We start from the raw sequence: 18,777 nt of genomic DNA, 5'->3' as shown, positions 1-18,777 counted from the left end.
CACACCCACTCACCAGGTCAAGGCCTGGGACGTCCAGTAGACAACACGCCAGAGGCTCTGCAGGACCCCTTCTGGGACAAAGCTCCAGGGCCGCACACAGGCTGCTGAAAAAAAGCAGAAGGCTACACTATTTGGAATGGAAAGATGGGAGCTGCTTGCACAGAGAGGTGGTGAGAAAACAGAAGGACACAATGGCCAAACTTGGGGCAGCAAGAGCGTAAGGCAAGGTTGCTGCTAGTGCCATCTGGGGTGCTTCTATACAAAACCATCCTACCCCCCTAGGCACCAATCTTTGTGCTGTGTCCATTCTGAATAACTGTCACCTGTGGTTTCAATTGCTGGTATGAGACAATGATAAATTGTGTTCTTTTATGGAGCAGCAACTGCCATGTAAGACCGGTATTCTTACCAGTTTAAAACATCAAAAAATGAAAGTGGAGGATTTGTCACTTAATTGTAATGGTAATAAATACTTGTCTAAAATTGATACCTAGTATACAGGGTCCATTATTAAAGTAATGCACCTGGTTTTATTATGACGTGACTATCCATGGCAGCGCGATAATACCAGTCGGGAAATATGCCGAGTGTTCTGCCCTGCCAACGCAGCCGGTCGCCTGTTTACTTTGAGCAGTGTGAGCAGATAACACGGCGAGATGGAGCATGCGCTTGAACAGCGATACGCTATCAAGTTTTGTGTGAAGCTTGAAAAGAATGCAACTGAAATATTTCAAATGTTTCAAGAGGCCTTCAAAGATCACTGCATTTCAAGGTCACAGTCAGGGAGGTGGCACAAAGTGTTCAAGGAGTGCCGAGAGGAGATGACCGAAGAACCCCGTTCTGGACGCTCTACAATGATCAGAACTGACGAAAATGTGGATCGTGTGTGCGAAGTTTGCATTCTGACCGTCAATTGAGCATCCAGCAAATTGCTGACACCCAACATGTGCCCACATTTGCGGTACATGGGATAGTGACCAAGGATCTGCAAATGTGCAAGGTCTGCACGAAGCTTGTGTCGAAAGTGTTGACTGAAGACCAGAAAGAACTTCGAGTTTTGCGCTGTCAATAATTGTTGCATTTGATTCAGAATGAGCCGGACTTTCTTATATCTATCATAAGTGGAGACGAATACTGAATGTTCGAGTACGACCCAGAATCGAAAAGGCAGAGCAGCGAGTGGCACACAAAATGGTATGAGACAATGATGAATTGTGTTCTTTTATGTCACGACAGCTGCCATATAAGACTGGTATTCTTACCAGTTTAAAGGGACACTAAAGGTTAATGTTAAGTCAATGTGGACTGTTGAAATACCATCCCAGAAACCTCGAAATGCTTGTTTCATGCGAAGAAGAGTTATTTTAAGAGAAAATTCATTCTGAAGCGTCTGCATGCCTCTAGTGCAGTTCCAATAGCCCGTCCTATGATCGAGGAGTGGTGACGTCATGGTCTCATAGCAACGTTCGCCATCGATGAATAAAACGGCGACACGGCTTTTCTGCGCAAAACGCAAACGCGCGGCCAGAAACAGAGCCAAGACAGAGCTGACAGCAGCACGAAAGCGTAACTATGGTGGCTAGCAGAAGGGAAAGCGCATGACGATAAGCAGGTTCTTTATTTTATGACGCCAACTTCGACGCTCATTGCAATGGACGACCCTGACAACGGCACATTGGCTCGCAATGCTGGGCTCGACTTCAGTGATTTAAGCATTGATGAACATGACCTGCTGCTGAGGGCTCGCGCTGCCGGCATCGTTGCGTACTACTACGACGGCGACCTGCTTTGAAAGGCACTCCACACGACTTCAGTAAGTCGGCGTTGAACTCGTAATCCTCTGGACGAAAGTGCAGCAAGCACACTACATGATTTTTTGGCTCTTTGCCAGGGCGCTGTGGCAGAGGTACGGCACTTAACCACTTCGAACGGAGAGGTTCATTCGCTGGCACACAGTGATAAGTAATGTTGGATTCGCCGCTGCAACTGCCCTTGACCAAGTTTCACGGACCGTTCGCGCATCTCACGACATCACATGGACGTGGCATTCTTGCTGCTCGTTCCAAATGTAAGTTTTGCGAGCCAGCAGTACCACCACAGCACGACGCGATAACAAAACAACTGAAACTCTAAAGTGCGCGCGGCACAAAGTCGAGCGAAAGCAAAACCTTTCGATCACCCATACTACTCAAGGGTAACGTCAATGTTTTTTTCTTAGAATCGAATAGAAGTAGACGAGCAGCATTCTCTTCCGTCTTGTAATCTAATGAAATGATCTTTTTAATACTAGTAGTTGACTACTAGTGACATAAATTATGATGAGGAGTGCCCTAATCATCGGGCTAGTACCGGAATGTCGCTGGGGAGTCTCAAATCGTGTCATGCATTTACCTCAATTTCTTGGTTATTAAAGCTCTGTTCGCGATTATATTGACGCCTTAGACATTCTAGAGCATTGCTTTATCACTTTAACTTGACTTCACAGTAACCTTTAGTGTCCCTTTAAAACATAAAAAAAATGAAAGTGGAGGATTTGTCACTTAATTGTAATGGTAACAAATACTTGTGTAAAATTGATACCTGGGTATACCTGATACCGCCCCAAGAAAGTACGAATGAGCACGTATCGCACCAAAAATATGCTCATTGTCTTATTTGACACCCGAGGAATCGTCCATTTTGAGTTTGTACCGCAGGGAGAAACTGTCAACTCAGCCTTTTGCTTGGAGATGATCAAGAGATTGAAACGCCGGGTCGTGCACGTGAGGGCTGACATCAAAGGCACGGTCAAGCTCCACCATGACAATGCCCCCAGCCACATATCGTTCATCATTACTAACTTCCTGGCCCGGAGCAACACCTCGGTTGTCCCCCATCCCCTTACAGTCCCAACTCAGCTCTGTGCAACCCTTTTTGTTTTCCCGACTAAAGAGAGCGCTGAAAAGAAAGCATTAGGAGAACATGGAAAACATCCAAAAGCATGTTGCAGCACTCCTCAGAGACATTCCCGTCCCGACTAAAGAGAGCGCTGAAAAGAAAGCATTAGGAGAACATGGAAAACATCCAAAAGCATGTTGCAGCACTCCTCAGAGACATTCCCGTCGAGGACTTTCAGGGTGCTTCCAGGCGTGGCAGACACGTCTCCGCAAGTGTATTGATGCAGGGGGAGAGTATTTTGAAGAATTTTGACTATTTGTACAGGTCCAGTCAATAAATCTATTTTTACCAGAAAATGTGCATTACCTTCATGATGGACCCTGTAGTTGCATATACCTAATTACGTCAACGATGGACAATTCAGCCTCCACAAGGAACGTAAGTAAGTCGGAACTATCGAATGTCCAAAAAAAAATGAATGTATCCAAAAAAATATAATTTTATTTATGTTTTAAGACCCCTGTGCAAGGAATAAGTGGTCGATTCATTGCTGCACACACTTCTGCTTATGTGCATCCCTGTAAGCTTGTATCTCTGCCAGTTTTGTGCTGTTGCTGTACGACCATGCAAGGACTGCAAAGGCTTCAGTCAGATCCGCGTGTGAAGACTCCAGAGCACACAGCACATCATCATCAGTCGCTGTTTGACGGTGGGAGAACTTGCTCAATTACTTTGACATCATTCAGTTTGGCACACGAAAACACCGTGCTGTTGACGTGTGCAGTCTTCAAATGTAACAGTGGCAAAAATTGGTAACAGTGGCAAAAATTGGCACATGGCAGCCTAGCAAGCCATCAATGATGTCTGCATTTGAGCTTATTGTGGTAGGCGGCAGTTGAGGCTCTTCAGTTGCGGAGTTGGGCTCATTTGGACTGCGAGGGCACCTGCATTGGTGCCATTTGACATGGCCTGTCTATAAGTTCACAAGAAAGACTTCTTGGAGCCAGCAGAGCGGTGACTGGAATGCAAACTAAACCAGCAAGCACAGAATGTCGGTACGCTGTCTGAAAGGCACTTGTCAAACAGAATGGCGAGAGTAGGCAATGTGCGGGCAATTATTGTAGGAAACTATGTGCGGCACGGGGCACCAGCACATCAAAATTAGATTTAACCGCTCTTTCTGTGCATGTGTGAGTAGCAGTGGTTGTGAGAGAGAAATGTGGTGACTTTCTGTCCTTGAGATTTACCTTCGCATAAGCACTATGGGGGAGAACACTGTTTGCTCCGTTCATCTCTAGCTGAGGTGCCAGCACAGAATCGACAGAATTGGTGGTTGGCACAACAAAGAAGCCATGTCCAAGGTGAGTTTGTTGTGTTTTGTTGCAATGGTAGCATATTAAATTTTGATAGTCACAGGGGGATATGTTTGGAAGTGCGGTGTGTTCTCGGAGAAATTTAATTGCAAAGCATTACATCATGCATCATTGTTCATTAGTGCTGCTGAGCATACCGCACACTTCAGGAGATTTGTGGGAACAGAAACAGTTTACGACTTCAACTGTTTGTATGTGAAAGTAAGAAAACTGAACATCGCTAAGCACTTTAATAACTGTAGATCATTGTGACAGCTGTACAGCAACACTGGCAAAGCATTACACCGTGCTGATGCCTAGATGAATTGAATCATATTTTGTATCCTGAACATCAAAGTACGAAAAGTGGATGTTGCCATACAATACTTCATAGCCGCATGTAGGCCCTTGTCAAAGCTGTAGAGAAACACTGATATAGACCCTTGGAAATGCTGTACAGAAACACTGATCGACTACATGGTACAGATTCATAGTTATTCTGAGGTGCGTGTGCACTTGTATATAATTAAGGAACAGGAACCTAATTGGCCATTACAATCTTTTATACAGAGCATGCTAGGTGGGTGAGACAAGCGCTCAAATCACCACAGCCATGTCCGAAATATCTCAGAAAGCCTTCCGGCACATTTGCTGTCTGGGTTTGCATTGCGATAGGAGATGCGGCGGCGAGCGTCAGGAGTGTCACTCGTGACATTGGTCCCGTTGTGTTGTTGGTGTGCTTCACTGCATTACAATGCGTATGCTTGACCGCTAAACACCGATGCATTGCAGCGAAGCTGACAGTATGGAACCGGCATTACGCAGCTTTCGAGCCTTCTTAGTGACTGTGGATAGAAAACACATACACTTTCAGGAGGTTTTCGTCGACCTTTACACCTCTTTATTGAGTGAAAAAGATCATGCACGCCTGTGTCCGTGAGTTAAAGGATCGATAAAAACTCTGGGAATTACTTGCAGTGCATAAAAAAAAGAAAACTTAATTCATGCAAGTATGCATGCTCCTGTAAAAAAACTGCAGTTCAGTGGAGACCCTATGGAGCTGGATCCAGCTTTATGTAAAAACAGATGTCTTATGAGCCACAAAGTAGGAGTTGAAAAGAACACTCTAACGCTGACATTACACCTCATTGTAAGTGCTTAATTTGTGGTTAGCCAGTGAAAAAGGCATTGCACTAAACATTCAGCCTTAATACGCAGCGCTTATGTGGCAAACAGGAGCGCGAAAGGTGAGAACGATGTTTTGAGATGAGGCAGCACTACCTTCACCTGTGTATTGAAATCATGTTTATTATTTGTGTAACGTCAGTGCAGACCCTAGCAAAAAATCTGGTAGGATAAACTGATAAAAATTCTATCAGTTTTTTCTATTGCATTATGAAACGATACAACTGATGCACTGATAAAGTTCCTTTTAGTTCTATTCTGGACGTATCTGTGCTATTCCGCTTGTACAAGCCTGCTAGTGTATTCTCTTTATTAATGTAATAGTGTATTCGTATTACTTTGCCAGATATGTAGTCTATCAGTATCTGTGTGTGTTGTATAGGTGTAATGTGCTTCAAGAAGAAGCAAGCTTCCCCGATTGCATAAAAAATGAGTCAGAAATAATGTATTTACATTATCACAAAAGAAAATATATATAAATAAAATATGAAGCCCAGGATTTGCAAAGGAAAGATTATTGGAACAAACCTAAACAACAAATATACACCATACAACAGCTTAAAAAGAATAAAAATGTGATCACATTTAAAAGAGAAAAGATGTTTACATTGGTTCACGACAAACTAGCCTCTTTAAACAGGAGGTTATTGGCAATCAAGCTACCGAATTGGTTCACATGTACACCATGAAGATTATCAGACTTCACAATCACGAAAGCTAGTGAATGGAAGTGGTGGGTTCTTCATTATTCATTACCATGCCTTCTTGGCTGTTTGCCAGATAAGCATGTCAGACATTTCAGTTTGCTTGTGGAGGGCATCTATATACTTCTACTGTCACTTCATATGACATAATGAGATCATCTGATCTCTCAGAGTTTGTTGTGAGAACACAGTCTTTGTATGGTTTGGGTGCAATGACATACAATGTACACCAAATTCTGCACCTTCCTAATAGTGTGGCTAAACTAGGACCTCTTTGGTCGCATTCTTCATTTGTACTTGAAGGCAGAAACTGACTTCTTGTGAAACTGGTCAGCAGAGCTAATGGTGTTCCTTTATAAACATTGGAATGTTATGTACTTGCTCGAAAGAGACAGGCAGCTAAAGCTAGTTTAAATCTTTCACCAGAAGCATTCAGTTTTCTTGGTGTGCAGGAGAGGAGAGCTGGTCAGCAGACAGTTTTGTTAGGAACTGGAAAGCTGTGCCTGAACTTGGATAAAAGTGAAAAACAGGCTGTAGTCCACCCGTGGCTGTGACTCAACAAGTGTCACTGAATATTACCGAATGGTCATTAACCAAGGAACATTCTACTTTCTCCAGTACAATCGGACTACAAAGACTAATAACAGTGCATTTGTCAGCTCCCCAGGTGCGCTTTTTCTCATTTGTAGAATTCTTACTGGAGTGAATTCTTGTATAATTCTGCAATGCCAGAAACAATTTCCTGCTGAAATTCTCCATGCAAAGCACCTTTCAGTCTGCATTAGAAGAGAGGAGCCACTAGCTTATGTAACACCCAGTGAAGTTATGCGCCTTTGTGTGTTTATGAAAATAGACAATATTTTTGTATTGACAATACCAAACCTTTATGAAAGAGCCTAATTCCCATGCTCAAGACATGGTAACGATGAACAGTATGTCTTTAGCCATGGTACACAAATGTCTGGTAAAAGGTTTGCTTTCAAATACAGAAGTTGGTAACAGTGCACCACGCTTTACGGCATTCTGTAAGAATCAGCTTTTTGATGTCTGAATATATTAAGCAAGCCAGAGCCATCAAAATTCTAGAGCTTTTATTTTTCTTGCGATAGTTTCTTGTTTTCCGAATGAACCAGCTAGCCCAATTTTCCGCTCTTCATTATTGTACTCTTGTTGAGCAAGTAAGTGCTTGGGAAATTGCATGGTCCACATGTTGGCAATAGTGATGCAGCTGCTGATGAACAGTCGTGGTAGCCAAAACATGACAATATTTTACAAGACTTATGCATGGTTTTGGGTCGGTGTCCTTACATGTAGCGAAGGACCCTACTTAACCAAGTGACTGCCTTGAGTGGGTGATCCCAGTGAACAAACAGTGCTTCATTAGCAGATGGGGAAGAGGTAAAGCTTCTCAGTCTGTATGCAGAGGCTTGTAAAGCAGCTGAATCATGCCTTAAGTATGCAGTTGTGCTACTTGATACAAGAGCATCACTTTCACACCATGCATCTGTATTTCTCAATTTATTTCCTCTTTTGACTCAATGCAGCTGGTGCAAGTTTATCCATTAACTGTGGCAGCATGACCAAGACACTGTCTTTTTTATGAGTGAAAAAAAGCAAACTCTAAAATTTTATTTTAACAGTGTATTACGGTTTGAATCAAAGACTCCAAACACTATATATGAAGCCTGTTGCTGATACATCTTTTTTGCTGTTGTGTGCTGAAGGCTACACAGGTTAAACTGCTCTTACACATTTCGACGTGCGGTGGTTGATCTAGCACCTAGTGCAGAATTGTGTCTTCTGATTTTGCAATATGTGAGCTTGATGTTTGGCTGTTTTTGTCCATGAATATGCGGTTTTAGAAATGGTAAATCCATGTTCTTACTTGAAAAAGTTCTCAGATCTGTACTCACTTTTGCTTAAATAATATTGCTGTATTGTCGTTCTGATGTGTTACTGTAGATCTTGTACTAATAGCGATGCTTGTCCTGTTTCCTTGCTTCCTGTCAGTGTGCCATGCCAGTTTGTTCTTTTTGCACAAGCTCACTTGTGTTCTGTCACATATCACAACGCTTTTGGGACAAATGCAAATGTGCATGATCTGGAGAAAATAGCTTCATATGAAGTTGGAATCTGATAAAAACATTTCTTTCTTCCCACACACAATTTCAGAATGGAATGCATTATCTGCCATATTTGTTGACTGTCCAACAGTTTATTCCTTTTTTTTCTGCACTTTGTAAATAAACCATAGTGTTCATCCCTCGTTTTTACCAGTCAAATCATGATTGTCAAAAGGTTTCTTTTATGTTGTTTGTTATGCAGGTTCTTGTTCAGTGTCTGTTATCCTGTTTTATCTTATTTCATACTTGTTTTTTTGTTCCAAATGCCTACTCCTGCCTAAGGCCTGGTAACAAGGCTGGCAGTACTTGTAACATAAATAAATAAATAAATAAATAAATAAATAAAATAAACACGTGTCAATTAGACATGGCGTTCTATGCAGCATACGTAAGCACAAATGGGCATGGTGATGTTGGTACTTCAGTCTTGTGTTTTTTCCTCTAATTTGTTTGTTTAAATGTGACTAAAGTTGCTTGCTTATTGTTTAGATAATGGAGTGTAAAATAAACTCTAGTCATGTTGGCAGTCATGTCGCTTGGGTCTTGTCCTTGTTCCTTTGTGGATGCATGTGTTAGCGCTGTTATAATTTTCAACTCAAGTATGCACCAACTAGCCCAGAAAGAAGTTTTAATGAAATCACGTTGGTAGTGTCTAATTTATGGCATTCACAAACTTAGCCTGACAAGTTAGAGCTGCAGTTAGTATCCACAGTCTTAAAAGTGCTTTGTTTTGCCTTTGTAAGTAAACTTTATTGCAACAGTAATCCTGTTTTTGGATATGCATTAAATGTTAAACATCCATCTCGCAAAATTTGTAAATGCAATTTTGTATTAAAAGAACTGGAACAGGCCTGCTACAAAAATGGACTGATACTTTTCTCATGCAACTTCCCCAATGTAGTTTCACAGACAAACTAACACTGCTGTGCTTTGAAAACGTGTGCTTTAATTTATGTTGAAACATGTTTAGGGGAATATATCTGCATACAAGCCGTAAAAAGTTTTGATAATTTCACAGTTTACACAGTTCATTTTTATTATTTATTAATGACATGACGCACAACATTACAGTTCCCATCAGACTCTTCGCAGATGATTGCGTATTATATAACAGTATCGAATCACCCGCCGATCAGACGGATTTAAATTCAAAATTTGCAAAAGGTAAAACACTGGTGTGACAGCAGGCAAATGGTTCTGAACTCTGACAAAACAGTTTACATGTCTATCACAAGAAAACGAGGTATTATTGATTATGATTATTTCATTGATGGTGTCGTGCTAAAAAGAGTGTCAGCATTTAAATACTTGGGTTTAAAGCTTACCTCAGATTTGCTTTGGAATGAACACATTGATTACCTATCTACCAAGGCCCAGAAAGCCTTGTGGTCGCTTAGAAGAAATCTGTATAATGCTACCCCTGATGTAAAATGCCTGGCATATAAAACATTGATTCGACCAGTTATGGAGTATGTGAAAATTGTGTGCGACCCATACACTTCGTCTAATCCCTCTAAGCTGGATAAAATTCAGCAGCTTGCTGCATGGTTTATTTTTAACAAATATCATCGTTCCCACTCTCCTACCCAGTTATGTGAGCTTGCTGAACTTCCTTCTCTAGAGTCTAGAACTGAGTATGACCATTTGAAGTTTCTTTTTCTTATTATTCATGGCCATGTTAAAATTGATAAAGATGACTATCTTCACTTCTCTCCTAGTAACTATTTTCGCCATCGCCACAGTATGTATATCCCTCCTCCAATTACTCGCAATGATTGTTTTAAATACAGCTTCTTTCCAAGAGCACTAAAACAATGGAATCTATTATCAGACTCAATAGTAAGGACGTCATCTTTACGCGATTTTCTTGAAAATGTCAAAAGCACATGCGTACGCACACATAACTTGGCCTAATGGTTGTACTGTACACCTGGGTATTGTATTACATGCTGTATTTGCCATGGTGCTACTATCAGTGCATTCCCCAAAATGTACTTTATTTTTCTTTATCGTGTAAATATATTTTTGATTCTATTGTGACCTACCACTCCTGTAATAGCCCAAAGTTGGGCTGACAGTATCAATAAATGAAAATGAAAAAAAAATTTGAACTCTAATACCCCAACTGTTTTTGTTATTCTGTTCACGTGGCAGGCAATATGTTCGGGGTTGTATATTCAGTTCATTTTAAGAACATCTCTTCAGGCATGTGGGCACCAGGGTGTGTGCTATTTCTAACATGCTTTATCAGTGCCTCAATTAGATTTCAGTATGTTGTATGATCTTTATCTGGGTTTAAAAGACTGATACATCATCCTATTTGGTCTTGTAGGCAGCACAGTGAGATCTGTCTACTGCCTACCAGTCTGGTAAAGAGTTCTATGGGTCAGGTAGGAATATATATCATTCATAGAAGGATCTGTACAACCTATAAATATTCCTAACAGGCTTGTAGAAATTTCTATCAGTTTTTTTGCTAGGACTCACTTTCTTAAATCTAACGTTTACTGCAGCTTATAGCTTCTGTCAGTGAGTGTGCTTCTTTACGAAAAAAAAAACCTTTGAGCTATCAAATGATGTTGCCATTTTGTAGTTCCACAAGTTTTCCTCTGATCGTTTAGTATTTTTCTAAATCTGGAATATCTGGCAGAATGCATGTGTATCAGAGTTTGTCCTCCATCAGATTTCATGGTACATTTCACACTGAGATAGCCGATACACTTCCAGGATAATAGGATAATACATGTAGTTCAGCAAACATGGGCAATGCAAATTCGGCTATTTTTATGAGACACCTAACTTCTTGCTCTTGCTACTGGTGCATTCTCCATCAGCTACTGCATTTGTTTCTGTGCACATGTATCTCTGTGCACTGGCAAGGGCCAGAATAATTCATGCGGCACTCACAGTTGCCACAAACACTTGGTGCGTCGCAGACCAGTGCGAGTAAAAGTAGGACATGATGGCAATTGCTTTCTTTCATTCCATATAGCCCTGTGCTTGGCAGGCATATTTCCACTGCATAAAAGCACTTAGCCAAAGCAGTGAAGTTGGCATGCGAGTTCCTGGTGTTAGTTCCTCCTGACGTTAGATTTAAGAAAGTGAGTCCTAGCAAAAAAACTGATAGAAATTTCTACAAGCCTGTTAGGAATATTTATAGGTTGTACAGATCCTTCTATGAATGATATATATTCCTACCTGACCCATAGAACTCTTTACCAGACTGGTAGGCAGTAGACAGATCTCACTGTGCTGCCTACAAGACCAAATAGGATGATGTATCAGTCTTTTAAACCCAGATAAAGATCATACAACATACTGAAATCTTATGTGCCAATAAAGCTGGAAGCAGTCTCCCTGCCTAGTGTAACATTATGGGTAACATACTATTTTTCAGTATTCTTCATTACTGTAGAAAAGTGAATTTCTCCACATTGCAGAATAATCCTAGACCTTTGCTTTGATAGGTCGCTGTGTAAAAGCAAAAGCTCTTTAACCAAAAAACATTTATCGCACAAATGTTAACGAGCTTAAATAGACAATGCAGTGTACTTGATTTTTACAATGCTCAACCCCATTGATGGTATGCTTGCACTATAACATGCACTAACTGAACAGCACACCCAAGCGAGGAAATGGCTAGCACACCAGTCATGTCAAGTTTCGCGCTACTTGAAAACTTGGAACACTTTATGCATGGGATGGCTGGTGGCATCCCAACTCATCATATCGTCCTTGAAATGGCAACAACGATTCTATACAAGAAGAGCAGATTGATTTGACTGCGGTGCTTTAGATGCGCCTATCTTCAAGCACACAGATGTCTTTGTACGTCGCCTGTGTTGATATGAAGCCACTGCAGCTGGTGAGCAATGTGCATGCACATGGCACTCGCTTCGTCCCTTTGGGAAGCCATCCTATTGCACAATGTAGTGAAGTGAAGGCCTTTAAAGCAGTATCTGTATTTGGGTTTTTATTTACCTTTTACCTACTGTTGCTAACAGAAATAGAGTCTTCTGGTAAGCCAGATGCCTGTGAACATTGCAAGACAGTGTCAGGCAACCTTCCACAATCCTCAGCATAAAACTGTAGAAAACTGCTTTCTGGTTTGCATACATGAAATCAACGGGAAAGCAGGCTGGACAGACTTAAGGCCTTTTTGATATGTCATAAAAACTGTGTGAGCTTTCAATAAATTTTCCAGTGGGCAGTACAGTGCACATCCTGTTGTGTGTGTTTTCGATGATTGCTCTCTTCGTCTTCTTCACGCTGCTTCAAGTTTTACTCGTTCACTGAAGTGGCGGCACAAACCCTGTGGCCCATGCCCACTAATGCAAATTGGTGTTAGACGTATTTTTATTTACTAATTCATTTGAGTACCTTAAGGACCTATTAGGGCATTACATAGGGGGGACAAAAAAGGTCAAATGTAAGTGCAATGTGTCCAATGCAAATAATACAGGAAGACCTCCATTAGGAGCAATAAAAAAATCGATTTAGACGTCGGACAGAAACAAAGACAACAGAAAAAAGAGAAAAGAAAGAAAGAAAAGAGAAACAGTTCATACATTATTTGGTAGCATGAAAAACACATAAGAACTTAAAATAAAACACGATGGAGACTACCAGTACCAATGAGAACACAAGTTTAAAGATACAATTGAATGACAATTTAGTTAAACAAGCTAAAGAAATACATATAAGATGAAATGGAATAAATGTTATACAATACCAAGCAGATGAAAACACTGTTTAGGTAAATATTCAAGCATATGTAGGTCCAGACAGGTTGATACAGTCTAAAAAGCCGAGCAGTGCTGCATGAAATTATGATTCCATAAGCGACACAATGTTTGAAGGTAGCAAGTCCCATTCGGAAATATATAAAACTAGAGGCGAAGTGTGGTAAGCATTAGTCCTGGCAAATATAGGTTTTAGATTATGAACACGGTCTGCACAGGTAGGGATGTGGGGAGCGGGAAGAATATGGGCTCGAGTGAATGCAATGTTGCTATGGTAAAGACTATGGAAGAATGACAACCATGATAATTTCTTGTGCATGACTAGAGAAAGGAGATTGAGTGATTTCTTTAGGGCAGACACACCTTGATATCGAGAGTATGAAGATAAGATAAACCGCAGAGCTTTATTTTGGACTGATTCGAATAGATTCGTAAGATTAGAGTGATGGGCGTGCCAAATTATGGACGCGCATTCTAAAGAGGGCCTGAGAGAACTGTATGCGTGAAGTCTGGTATTTGTGTCCAATATGTGTAAATGCCGTTTCAGGTAACCAAGTTTTGTACATGCTATTGTGGTAATGTGTTCAATGTGAGCATTCCAGCTTAAATTGGAGGTAAACGGAACACCCAAGTACTTGATTGAAGATACTGAGTCAACAGTAATACCGCGTGTTGTATACTGGTCAGATGTATGCAGAGTAATCGAAGCAAATTTAACATGTTTCATTTTGGCTTTGTTAATTTGCATTTGCTATGTATAATTTCTATCTGCCAAAACTAACCAGTCAGTTAGCTTTGTTAAATCAGACTGCAGCACAGAGGTGTCGGCAGGGCAGGCTATTTCATTATAACGCAGCTTAGATGATTAGTCTTTACCACATCATTAACATTCTTTGAATGTTCCCATACGTGATCATTGAGGCACCTTCCCGTCAAACCAATGTATTCTTTCCCAGAGTCTAAAGGAATACGGTACACCACTCCTTCCATGCACGAAACAAACGCTAATCTGGTAAAGACTAGTCATCTAGCCACACACTGCTCGCGTTGTGGCTGTAAACCCTCGTTCGACAAAACAAAAGTGATAACTAAGAACAGAGATAGAGTCACTAGGGAGATCGTCAAGGCATTTCAATGATTAGAAATGATAAATCTGTAAGTTTCCCACCTGTGTCACTGTCAAAAAAGGAAATCATGCTTCTGCTGCGGTAGCGGCCTGTAGTGACTGATTATGCCGGAAAGAAATCTATGTTGCGATATTGGCCTGTTGTAGGATGGTATATATATGTGGTATATATGTGGATGGTATATATGCAGGCTGGAGACAAGTCAGTGGGGGAATATGGCATAGGCTCTAGGAATAGCAGGGGAGAATTATTAGTAGACTTTGCAGAACAGAATAATATGCGGATAATGAATACCTTCTTCCGCAAGCGGGACAGCCGAAAGTGGACGTGGAGGAACCCAAACGGCGAGACTAGAAATGAAATAGACCTCATACTCTGCGCTAACCCTGGCATCTTAGAAGATGTGGACGTGCTCAGCAAGGTGCGCTGCAGTGACCATAGGATGGTAAGAACTCGAATTAGCCTAGACCTGAGGAGGGAACGGAAGAAACTGGTACATAAGAAGCCGATCAATGAGTTAGCGGTAAGAGGGAAAATAGAGGAATTCCAGATCAAGCTACAGAACAGGTATTCGGCTTTAACTCAGGAAGAGGACCTTAGTGTTGAAGCAATGAACGACATTCTTGTGGGCATCATTAAGGAGTGTGCAATAGAAGTCGGTGGTAACTCCGTCAGACAGGATACCAGTAAGCTATCACAGGAGACGAAAGATGTGATCAAGAAATGCCAATGTATGAAAGCCTCATATGCTACAGCTAGAACAGAACTGGCAGAACTTTCCAAGCTAATCAACAAGCGTAAGACAGCTGACATAAGGAAGTATAATATAAATAGACTTGAACATGCTCTCAGGAACAGAGGAAGCCTAAAAGCAGTGAAGAAGAAACTAGGAATAGGCAAGAATCAGCTGTATGCGTTAAGAGACAAAGCCAGCAATATCATTACTGATATGGATGAGATAGTTCAAGTGGCTGAGGAGATCTATAGAGATTTATACAGTAACAGTGGCACCCACGACAATAATGGAAGAGAGAATAGTCTAGAGAAATTTGGAATCCCACAAGTAACGCCGGAAGAAGTAAAGAAAGCCTTGGGAGCTATGCAAAGGGGGAAGGCAGCTGGGGAGGATCAGGTAACAGCAAATTTGTTGAAGGATACCGTATTTACACGATTGTAAGTCGACCGCTTTTTTAAAATTTGAAAGTCTGAAGTTGGGGGGTCGACTTACAATCGAAACCAAAACATGGCCCCGCCAAAAAAAGCCATACCAACGAGAGCTACAACGTAGTTACAATTTTGTGTTTGCTCTATGGCCCTACCCGTATCTTTTCGCTATCCTGCGTGTTTGTTCGCTTTTCGGAAGGGTTTTTCAACATTTTTGAGAGTCTTACAGTGCATGCAATACTCATGGGGGGGTGTCGATAGTTGATAAAAGAGCCGCTGTTCCCATTTGCGGCGGCACCCTCAGAACGGCGGCGCTTGCGGGGAGTATCGGTAGTTCATGGAAGAGCAGACACCGCTCGCGGGTTTCTTTCTCTGTTTAAAGGCATTGGTATTGGTTTGACTAACTTCTTGACGCGCTCCACTTCGGCTACGTGCTACTTCTACGCTTCCCCAGTCGTCATGAGTGCTGCAGGCCCACTAATCTTTCGGCACTCGTTCAAAGCAGCGTTCAAGAGGGCTGCCATCCTTTACGCCGAAGAAACAAATCACTGCGCAGCGGGCCACAATTTCGATGTTTCTAAACGGGTGGTGCGAGAGTGGCGACTGCAGCGAAGCAAAATTTTCACCTATGTGACGGCAAGTGAGAAATTTCCCACGTGCCGAAGTATGGACGCTTTCCGGAGCTGTAGGCTAAGCTTGCGGCGTACGTCGCTGAAATGCATGATCGGTCCCTGCCAGTGAAGTGCGACGTGGTCATGAAATAAGCCCGGACCTCCGCCTTAATTTTAAGGTTCTGCTCCGCCGTGAGTACAACGAGTGGCTGGCGGCAGAAGACTGCGAAATTACGCCAACCGGACCTGTCAAAAGAGCCTCCCTGACGGCTGCATGTGGTTGGGTGCATTTGGCGTGGGCTGCTGTTCTGCAAGATGTCCTGGTGCGGTCGTTTGCCAAATTTGAAATTTCGCTGAACCACGACGCGCTGTGGGACCGCAGCAACGATGACGATGGCAGCACTAGTGAAGACGAGTAGTCCAATGACATACTAATAAATTTTCGTTATCGAATGCGCCCTCGTTTTTTTTTTTTTTTTTTCGGTCAAGCGATATGGGGGGTCGACTTACATTCGAGTCGACTTACAATCGTGTAAATACGGTAGTGGGCAGATTGTTCTAGAAAAACTGGCTGTTGTGTATACGGGGCGCTGTCAATTATATCAAGTGTATATAAGCCGTTGCCATCAGAATAAAGTCAGTTCCGTGGTTCCCCGCCAATGCATAGTCTTGTCTTATCAGTTGGCGCTTCGCGTCACAACAATCTGGCGCAGTCGGCGAAGCTAGCGAGCTAGCGACGAACTGTTTTCCCTTACCTGGCTCTGTGCTGTTCCAAGGGGCATCACCTACGAGATGGCAGCGTATGGACTACCGCCATTAACGCCTTTCCTGGAGACTCCTGGAGATGCGACAATTCCATGGGAGCAGTGGCGCGATGATTTCACAAATTTTTCTGAAGCGATGGGGATGGACGCGCAACCGCCACTACGGAAAAAGGCCATTCTGCTGCAATGTCTTGGGGTCGAGGGACGCCGTGTTTTTCGCACATTGGGCCCAAAGCCGGCACGAACGTCAGACACGACAAAAGCCGGGCCGGAGACAAGCAAACCAGCAGTTAAAGACAGTACGGAGGCAAGTGAAGGGGATAGTTACACGGAGGCGTTGGGCCTATTGCAGCGGCAGTTCTCAAGCACCGTCAACGTACTGGTCGAGCAACGTCGATTCACGTTACGTCGGCAACTGCCGAATGAGCCGATACGAGAGTAAATCAGTGCTCTCCGACAGTTAGCAAAGACGTGCGACTTCGGGCAATTCTTGGAAGCGGCTCTACGAGACAGGGTTGTTGACGGAGTACGGAGCACTGAGTTGCGACAGAAATTGCCTGTGAAGGGCTCACAACTTACGCTCGCAGAGGCAGTGGAAATGCTACAGACGTACGAGCAGGCAGCGGAGGGGGCTGCGATCTATGACCAAGGGTCGTCACAAACGAACATAGTGCAGCATGTATCTCAAGGCAGAAGCCCAGAGAGCGACGCGGCAATGACGCCGGTGTGCAAGTGTTACCGGTGCGGCTCTACAAGGCACCTAGCTAATTCACAGGAATGCAAAGCACGGGGGAAACAGAATGGGACATTTTCGAGCGGTCTGTGGCATGTCGGCGGAGCGGGACGTGCGGACGGTCCGAAACGACGGTGCTAGCGAGGAGGACGTGCTCACTGTGCTGGCGGTCAGACAAGTGGAACGAAGGACTTTGGTCGTTGACGTTGTTATTGAGAACGAGCCACTTCAGTTGCTGGTAGATACTGAGTCGTCGGTGTCTATTTTGCCAGACCACGTTTATCGAGCCAAGTTCGCCAACAGCTATCCTTTGACTGCGGCTTCAGCGACGCTGTGGGATTTTTCACACAAGAAAATTCCGGTCTTGGGATGGTTCACAGACAGAGTTGTATGCGGGAACAACTCAGCTTGCCTTCGATTTTACGTTGTTCCCCAAGGCATGGCATTACTAGGACTGGATGGGGTCCACCAGCTACAGTTGCACATCATCGGTTCTACACTGGAGTGTTTGCAAATCACGGTCAGCCCCCAGTCGCTTCCTCCTGAATTATGTGAGTTTTTCTTTCTTTTCGCTGATAAGTTGGGATTAGCGAAAAACTTCGTACATTCTGTGAAGCGGCGTGCAGATGTAAAACCAGTAGCAGTGAAGGTTCGACGTTTGCCCCTGACGTTGCGAGAGAAGGTAGCGGCTGAACTGGCAAGATTATTGGATGCAGGCATTATAGAAAAGGTCAGTGCTGCAGAATGGGTGTCTCCTATAGTGGTTGTGCAGAATAAGGATGGAACTATTCGTCTATGTGTCGATTTGCGCGAGCCGAACAAAGCAGTAGTCATTGATGGATTCCCTTTGCTGCACACGGAGGAACTGTTGCATGCGCTGAGCGGAGCAGCATGGTTCTCGAAACTGGATCTTGCAGCAGCCTACCATCAAGTAGAATTAGACGAAGAGAGTCGCGAATTAACGACGTTTATTACGCACGAAGGCTTATTTAGGTTCCGCAGAGTGTGTTTTGGCCTCGCATCGGCACCAGCCGCGTTTCAGCGAATGATGCAAGAAATCTTGAAAGGCTGCAAGGGCGTGTTGTTTTATATCGACGACATCATAGTCTTTGGAAAGACTAAGAACGAGCAAAACCGTAACCTTCGCGAGGTATTGCATCGGATCGCTGAGGCGGGGCTGCAGCTAAATCAGAAATGCTTGTTCGCTGTCAAGGAACTCTCCTTTTTGGGTCATCGTGTGAGTGCAAGTGGTCTTGCCCCACTCAAGTCAAAGGTGGATGCTGTGATTAAAGCACAAATGCCTGCCGATGTAGTCTCACTGCGGTCTCTCCTTGGGCTCGTAGGCTATTACTTACATTTTCTTCCCAATTATGCAGAGGTGGTGGAGCCGCTGCG

General features: G+C 43.0%; 1 protein-coding gene across 18 annotated transcripts in view; it reads right to left on the bottom strand.

Annotated features, from left to right (window-relative positions):
* Positions 1-18,777, bottom strand: part of LOC142558589 (G-protein coupled receptor-associated protein LMBRD2) — a 397,689-nt gene that overhangs the window by 263,724 nt on the left and 115,188 nt on the right. For 16 of the 18 annotated variants that reach the window (XR_012823027.1, XR_012823026.1, XR_012823030.1 and 13 more), the window contains one exon: positions 14-104. Coding sequence is in view for 7 of the 18 variants with exons in the window: in XM_075670721.1 (XP_075526836.1) it covers positions 14-104 (91 nt within the window). In the remaining 11 variants the exon portion in view is untranslated. The remainder of the gene's footprint in view (positions 1-13; positions 105-18,777) is intronic. The other 2 variants (XR_012823031.1, XR_012823033.1) reach the window with 1 other exon arrangement.

This window comes from Dermacentor variabilis, chromosome 9, assembly GCF_050947875.1.
Source record: "Dermacentor variabilis isolate Ectoservices chromosome 9, ASM5094787v1, whole genome shotgun sequence".
Lineage (NCBI taxonomy): Eukaryota > Metazoa > Arthropoda > Arachnida > Ixodida > Ixodidae > Dermacentor > Dermacentor variabilis.
Note: the sequence above shows the minus strand (reverse complement) of the source record. Positions and strands in the feature narration are given on the sequence as shown.